Source organism: Helianthus annuus, chromosome 7 (genome assembly GCF_002127325.2).
Source record: "Helianthus annuus cultivar XRQ/B chromosome 7, HanXRQr2.0-SUNRISE, whole genome shotgun sequence".
NCBI lineage: Eukaryota > Viridiplantae > Streptophyta > Magnoliopsida > Asterales > Asteraceae > Helianthus > Helianthus annuus.
In genome coordinates, this window is record NC_035439.2 from 5,691,537 (window position 1) to 5,700,136 (window position 8,600).

The 8,600-nt window shown below is 36.3% G+C and overlaps 1 protein-coding gene and 1 long non-coding RNA gene across 2 annotated transcripts; both read right to left on the reverse strand.

Moving 5' to 3' along the window:
• Positions 1 to 4,946: 4,946 nt before the first annotated feature.
• Positions 4,947 to 8,163, reverse strand: LOC110867697. Its single transcript, XR_002551792.2, has 2 exons — positions 8,046 to 8,163; positions 4,947 to 5,258 (listed from the first exon to the last, which is right to left on the reverse strand). It is a non-coding gene; the product is annotated as an uncharacterized LOC110867697 (long non-coding RNA).
• LOC110867696 (5-amino-6-(5-phospho-D-ribitylamino)uracil phosphatase, chloroplastic-like) lies at positions 6,467 to 8,126 on the reverse strand. The gene has a single exon (XM_022116699.2). The coding sequence runs from the start codon at positions 7,724 to 7,726 to the stop codon at positions 6,647 to 6,649; it is 1,080 nt and encodes a 359-aa protein (XP_021972391.1). The 5' UTR covers positions 7,727 to 8,126; the 3' UTR covers positions 6,467 to 6,646.
• Positions 8,164 to 8,600: the final 437 nt, after the last annotated feature.

The window sequence follows — 8,600 nt, forward strand, 5'->3', positions numbered from 1 at the left end:
CCAGAGAAAGAGGGGTTTAAGAGAGAGAGAAAAAGAGTATAGAGAGAGAAACTGATTTATCTATTTTTGTTTTATTTATTAAATAGTTTTAAATAAATGAGTAAAATTACTAATCTACCCTGATTTAACCATAAAAACTAATTGAGTTAGGGTTAAAGTACATAATGTGTAGTGATTTGCAAACATCGAGTACGTTTTTTTGTACTTTTTGAAGACAAATGACACATCTTGCAATTTAGTGTAAACATAAAGGACGACTTTTGTAATTTACTCTTAAAAAACGAACCAGCCAACCACAGCCCGCTATGTCACCCAGCCCCCTCACCCCATGCCAAGCAGAATCTCCACGCCAAGCGGGCAATGCTGACCAAAACGCCAACCCGGGGTGGAGCACCCGGCGTTAAAGGGCCAAAACACCCAAAACCCACGCCCACTAGTCTTAGCTAGTTGTACTTTTTAAGGGGCCTTTCGTTTAATAACATTAAAAAATTCCTCTAAATCAAGCGTTGGTGGCTCAAATTCTATTATAGACTGGATTTTAAGTTGTATGGAATTAAGGAGTGTGTGGTGCGGCAAAAAGCGAATTGCCGGTACCTTAAGTTGGTATTGTGAAATTTGATACAATATCAACATGGAGGACCTAAACGCTTAATAAGAAAAGTATAAGGATGGTTCAGTTTTGATCTCATGAGGTGTCTTGAATGAAATTAAATCAATGTTAAAGGGTCGTTTAGTTGATTCCTTTTATTTAAATTAACTAGTGTTATTAAATCTGCGCGTTGCACGGTGGGTATCAGTTCGTTTAATTACGGTACTAACACTCGTTATAGCAACCAATAGAGAAAAAAAAATCATGATATGACCAAAAATATACCAACACAGCGAGAATTTGATCAGTATCGGTTTGTTTTGTTACGGCACCTACACACATTACAGCAACCCATAAAGAAAAAAATCTTGATATTATAAAAAATACTGACACGTGAATTACATCGATAAAGAACAAACGCAAGTTACATAAGACTATGGGGTATGGGACGGGGGTTGGGATGTGGGTTGGGTACAAACGCCCACGTCACCACCCCGGATGGGCTTGGGTTTCGGCGTGACCCCTTGGGCGGGGGTTTCAGCCCGGGTGTGGGGCAGGGCTACGAACATGATATGGCGGAACCTCGTTGGCCAAGAGCACTAGCCCGTTGAAATTGGCTTTTTTTCCATGCCACCCCACCATACCCCTTTGGAATTAGCTTTTGGTCTTGGGTGCCCCATACTCCACGTGGCGCACCATGCCCCCAACTCACGCCCCACCATACCCCACGATCTAAGATATACAAGAGAACCACATAACACATGTAAAAAACCACTAAATAACACATATAAAAAATACACTCATTACAGCAACCCGTAGAGAAAAAAAAATCTTGATATGATAAAAAAATACTGACACGTGAATTACATCGATAAAAAACAAACGCAAGTTACATAACACTATGGGGTATGGGGCGTGGGTTGGGTACAAACGCCCACGTCACCACCCCGGGTGGGCTTGGGTTTCGGCGTGGCCCCTTGGGCGGGGGTTTCAGCCCGGGCGTTGGGCGGGTCTACGAACATAACATGGCGGAACCTCGTTGGCCAAGAGCACTAGTCATTTGAAATTGTTTTTTTTTTCCACGCCACCCCAACGACGGCCCACCATACCCCTTTGGAATTGGCTTTTGGTCTTGGGTGCCCCATACTCCACGTAGCGCACCATGCCCCCAACTCACGCCCCACCATACCCCACGATCTAAAATATACAAAAGAACCACATAACACATGTAAAAAACCACTAAATAACACATATAAAAAACCATAAAAAAATATACTGTTCATTCTATTTATCTATTATTAGTATACAACTAGTGGGTTACAGTCGCGCTTCGCGGCGGGGCGAGCCGATTTTTGATCCGATATAGTAGTCGAAAGAGAAAACTTACAAAATAAAGTCGTGGTAAGTAAAAAAGAATGTCAACACGTGTTTTACATCGACCGGAAAACTCGATTACAAAAGTACTTAGAAAGTTAAAGGGTTGTCAGTGTCAATGCTAAAAGTTGAGAAAATATAAAAAAAAATTATGTCGAAATGTAAGTCAACTTAAGTTTATATCGACACGTAAGTAAAAATAAAGACGTAAAAGTCGATTAAAAAGTATTTAGAAAGTTAAGAGGTTGTAAGAGTCAATGCTGAAAATTAAAGGTTAAAAGTAAAAAAAAGAGAAAAAAAAGGTAAAAAGACAAAAAAAAATTCACTGACTAAAAAAATATTTAGAAAGTTAAAGGGTTGTCAGTGTGAATAGTGTGAATACTGAAAGTTGAGAAAATAAAAAAAAAATTATGTTAAAACGTAAATCAACTTAAGTTTATATCGACATGTAAATAAAAATAAAGACGTAAAACTCAGTTAAAAAGTATTTAGAAAGTTAAGGGGCCATAAGAGTTAATATTGAAAGCTAAAGGTTAAAAGTAAAAAAAAAAACCAAATTGACAAAAAGACAAAGTCAAAGGTCAAAAAAAAATTACTGTAGCACACTATAGCACTATTCATTGGGATGTTTCAAATTAATACATATATATGAATTAGTGGTTATCTAATATGGTTAGATAAGGCTAAATTAGAGTTCGAATTTTGTTCAAACTAGTTAAAAAAACCGTCGTCGCGTTGCGGCGAACTTATTTTGTTATTTAGTCTATGTTTATATATGTTTGGAATCACTATGAGCGCGTTGCACACGGAATCGCGGACAAGAATAAAAAAAGAATGTAGAAAAAAACACTAAAAAATAACCTAAAGAAAATCAACTAAAAAATGGTATGGTAATGATGTTGTTCGATAGAAGCCCGTAGTCAGAGATGTGCAAATAGTAATGGGTACCGGTATCGAATTTCCTCAACCGAAAGATCCTAAGTACCAGTTCGGTACTGACGTTTAGCGTTCCTGGTACCAGTTCGCTATCGGTTTTTACCTTTATATACCGATATCGTAACCGGTATTTTCGGTACCAATACCGATTCGGTATCAGTTGGCACCGAGCTCATCCCTACCCCTGAAACTAAAAAAAAGTTGTACGATACCATTAGTGTTCGTACGGTACCCGTGATCAGGGATGAGCAAATGGTACTGGGTAGCAGTACCAAATTTCTCGAACTAAAAGATTATCAAACTCAATCCGGTACCGACTTTTGGCGTTTTATGAACCAGGCTGATGCTGGTTTTTACCTTCATCTACCGATGACAAAACGGTATTTTCGATACAAGTACCGGTTAACACCAAGCTTATCAGACTTGAAAAGTACATGATAACAACTATTATAATATTAAGATAATAAAACTACAAAAAAGCTTTATATAATATTTTATTATATTCTAATGTACTGTTCATTTCATACTCTTATTAATATATATAACTAGTAGATGTCCCGCCTGTGTTGCGGGGCGATGGCCGAATAATTCTCAATCAATTAAAAAAAGACTACTATAATTTTACTATGAAAAAAACGATGATAAGACCGTAATTTTGGACTCAGGGAAAAACTGTAATTTTTCAGTACTAATGAGCCAGTGTTAGGCAGCTAGAGTTATGCGCCGCCCGCGTTGCGGGGCGCTAAACCGAGTATTTCTTAGGTTAATAACATGTACGCCTTTATGTCGGTTAGTTATACATGCTACCTATAACACGATATCAAAAAATATACATCAAGTTAACCAATTGAAGAAAAACAATACCATAGTTATGATAAAAAAAAATAACTAAAAAGATGATAAGCGTGTAATTTAGAGTTGGGGGCAAAACAATAACTTGTCAGGAGCAATTAGCGAGTGCTAGGCAGCTATTTGGCATGAATAAAAACAAAATTAAGTCAACAAAGTAAAATAAAACACTACCATGGTTTTGCCAAAGAAAAAAAAACGATGACAAGATTGTAATTTTTAGCACAGGTAAAATCGTAATTTTAAAATGGAGGCAAAATAATATTTTGAACTGAGGGCAAAACCATTTTTTTTATTTTGAAATGAGGGCAAAATCCTAATATTTTAGTTGCGGGAAAAATCGTATTTTTTAGCTGGGGGAAAATCGTAATTTTAAACTGGGAACCAAATCGTAATTTGTCATGACTCTAGCTGAGGGCAAAACCATAATTTTATTTTGAACTGGGGGCAAAATTGTATTTTTTAACTAAGAGCAAAATCGTAAATTTAAGCAAGGGGCAAAAACAAAATTTTATTTTGAATCGAGAGCGAAATCGTAATTTTACACCTGAGATAAAATTGTAATTTGGCATTACCTATAAATAACTATTATATGAAAAAAAAAAAAAAAAAACCAAAGTCAAAAGTGGTAGCCCAAATTGACCAACCACTTGAAAGAACTATTAGCCGCTGATGTCATGAACTTCTAAATGTTAATATGTATAATATAATATAATATAATATAATATAATATAATATAATATAATATAATATAATATAATATAATTAATATATATGACAAATAAAACTACAAAAAAGCTTTATATAATATTTTGTTATATTCTAATGTATTGTTCATTTCATACTCTTACTAGAGAAAAATGCTCAGATAGTTTTTGTGGTTTTGCCTTTTTCATCTATAGTCCCCAACTTTCTAAAATTACCTGAATAGTCCTCAAGTTTTCATTTTTTGTTCCCGGATAGTCCCTGGGTCTAACTTCAGTTTGTTTTCTCTGTTAAAAGGGTGTAAAATGACAAAAATACCATTTCCTTAAAAAGGCCAAACCATAGGGACTATCCGAGCATCTTCTTCATTTTTTTTATAAAACCCCACCACCACACTTCATCTTCAACCTCCATCCACCATCACCCTCCTCCACCCTCCACCATCACCGCCGGTCTCCGCCGCGCAGAACCACCGTCACAAAATATCACATACTAATCAATAATGAAAATGATAATAAACGAATATTTTACACAGTAAATGGAGTTAATATAAAGAAACTAACAGTAAATGGAGTCACCACTAATCTAATAAATTATATCAAATGGCATAAACAAGAAAATATAGAATAGAATATGCAGTAAAGAAGCCAAGAAGGAAACTAATACATTATAGCAAATAGTATAAACAAGCAAATATCCAAGAAGGAAACGTGGAGACGGTTGAGACTTCGCACGTATAATCACAATGAACTCTGCCGAATCTTCCTTTGGTTGTGGAATACTGTATTAAATCTCTATTTTTTTCCTAACATACAAAAGGACATATTACGTCACCAAATTTGTAGGAAACGAAATGAACTATGAAAAACAAATAGATCACATAATAAAAGGTATAATGATGGTGGGAGGTGTTCCACAAACAACACAACAATACCAATGTAAATGACATATTGTGGATAGATAAATCAGATAAAACTAAAACAACAGCAATTGTTAAAAAATGCACATTTCATTATTATCGGTACAGAGACTACATAGACGATTCATAAATTTAAACTTTTATCGCACCAGAGTATTGCTACTATTAGTATCTATAGTTTATCAATTGTTTATTACTGTGTAAAATATTCGTTTATTATCATTTTCATTATTGATTAGTATGTGATATTTTGCGACGGTGGTTCTGCGCGGCGAAGACCGGCGGTGACGGTGGAGGGTGGAGGAGGGTGATGGTAGGTGGAGGTTGAAGATGAAGTGTGGTGGTGGGGTTTTATAAAAAAAATGAAGAAGATGCCCGGATAGTCCCTATGGTTTGGCCTTTTTAAGGAAAGGGTATTTTTGTCATTTTACACCCTCTTAACAGAGAAAACAAACTGAAGTTAGACACAGGGACTATCCGGGAACAAAAAATGAAAACTTGGGGACTATTCAGGTAATTTTAGAAAGTTGGGGACTATAGGTGAAAAAAGGCGAAACCACATGGACTATCCGGGCATTTTTATCCTCTTATTAATATATAGGACAATTAGATAACTTGTAGGTTAAGGTGTTCTAGTATTTAAAGTGATACTCCCTGTGTATTTGTTTTTCTTTTAGGGAAAAAAAATTTGAAGCAAATAAAAGCCGGCAAAAGATCAAATACAAATACCTTTATCATATAAAACGTACAAATAGACGAAAATATAAAAAAAAACGCGGTGACATTTTCGTAATTATTTACTCGTAGAGTAATTATCAAAATTACTCTACAAATGATCTTGTAGGGTACCTTTGTACGATAAGCAATCTAAGTTGGCCCTTGGTGATACGATCAATACACAAAACTAGGAAACCTGTTTTGTAATTTAACAAGTAGTATCAGAGCCTAAGGATCTAGGTTCCTATAAGGTGTTCCAATCAAAGTTGTCCAGGTTACTAAGTACTCTTTGCAGGAGTATTAAATTTCTTATAGAGTGTATATGTGTGTATATATATCATATAATAAAATATGTAAACTAAACAAGATGCAACAACTAAGAAAAATCAAATTTCTATACACAAACTACATATATATTAACACATACAATTGGCAATTTAATGCAGATAACCCTTCTGATTTTCCAGAGTCCCCTTTCCATGTTTATAATCTATAACAATTTCACCATTAACATCAACATTACAATCATAAAAATCACTGTACAGATCCATAACAAACTACCAGAAATCATGATCATCAACAGCCACCCTTGAAGAAGGGTATGCATCATCTTCTTCCTCCAACTCCATTTCCACCTCGGGTTCCGCACCAAACTCAGATTCAATATCCGCGAGATTCTTCAAATCGACAACCGACAGCTCATCAAGCGACCTCACCACCAAATCCGCAGCAGTCAGCTCATAAACCGGATGCTTACTAGCCACAGCCACACACTTCATCTTAGCCTCGTGAGCCGCTTCAACACTCAAATTCGAATTACCAAACACAATACACCGTTCGGGTATAAACTGCAACAACTGAGCTGCGTACGCGAACATTTCAGGGTCCGGTTTCCCTCTATAAACATCTTCTGCAGTCACAACGACATTAAACACACCGTTTATCCCAACTGCACTTACGGCTTCTTCAAGATTGTTTCTTGGACGGGTCGACACAAGAGCCATGGGGATGTTGTAACGGGTCAAAACGTTTATAAACTCTTTTGACCCGTCACGAAACCGGTATCTCCCACCTTGTAACGCTTGATAAATCTGTTCTTTCCTTAACGACATCCGTTTTAACTGACTCGGGTCCCTTGACCAACAAAGAACTTCCGACATCGCCTGCTCGTTTTTCATGCCTTCGATTCTTCTAAGCAAAAACGCAGGTGGCGGGGACTTACCTTCTTCTTCCGAAAGTACAAGCCACGATTGCTTTTCGTAATCAGTACTATCTTCTATCAAAACACCTTCCCATTCGAATATCGCACCTAACCAACCGCAACCCATCCGTTCTTGTCTCAACAACGGGTTATGCAACGAAGGGTTGTCAGCTTTGTTATTAGGCGGCCATAGTGTATCTTTTCGGTCCGGGCTAGTTTCGGTTTCATAGCTAGAACTCTTCGGAAACCTATCTTCTCTAAAATTAGGCACCTCTTTAGTCAACTCCATTGCTTGGGCTTTGATCGGCCGAAAAGCCCGAAACCTAAGCAATGGGTTCGGGCTCATTGCAACCCGTTTCGGACGACAATCTTTCAAATAATTCCCTAAAATCAGGTTGTGCCCTAATAGGGATGTTGCACCAATTGATTCAACCATTTTTTCAGATAAATTACAACAAATTCAATTATTGGGAATCAAGAACCCTAATTTGATAGACTAATCTTGTGAACCCTGATTCAAGATCTAAACTTTATTTAATAACAACGATAAAAGGCACAAATTAAAGCGAAACCCAGAACCTTAAACGGTAAATTACAACACAAAACAGCTTAAAAATCTACGAATATGCACAGGAAAAGGTAAAAAAAGAGTTGAATTAAGGAGAATTTGAAGATTAAAAGCAGGGGTATATACAGCCTTTGTTATTGTGATCAGAAAAAGAGATTAATAAAGGGGAAAAGAGTGAAGATTGAACCTGAATTGAGGGGTGGATAGAAACGATGAAGATTGGCGATTAATATTGAAGGAGAAATTATATGTGGTTTGACGCTCTTTGAAGATTAATTTCTGTCAAGATATTTATATAGTTTTGTTTTGGGCCAATATGATCTTGTTGGGCTTGGGAAGTTGAGGAGAAATTACGTGGTGAGTCGATAATATCAATTGTCAAGTGTCACCTAGTGAGTAGTAGCTAAGAATTATAAAAATAGTGTTAAATCAAATATAAACGGTTTTCAAAACCATACTTATGGTTAATAAGTAAGGTGGTGTTTGTTTTTTAAGAGATAAAATATCTACAGTTTGCGGACCACATCTATGGTGATGGAGGTAGACGGTGGTGGTGGGTAGTGATTTGCTCGACGCAGATAGAAGAACCTGTGCAGATTTTTTTAGAAAAACAAACACCACCTTAAATAGAGTAATTATTATCACGTTACTATTTAAAATAGTGTAATAATAATTACTCTAGTTTAAGCGTAACTATGTGTACGATTCATACGTTAAACCCTATTTATACCGGATCTTACCC

What these genes read in the sequence shown, in the direction of transcription:
- LOC110867696 (XM_022116699.2), bottom strand. Translation starts at nt 7,726, where the DNA reads ATGGTTGAATCAATTGGTGCAACATCCCTATTAGGGCACAACCTGATT.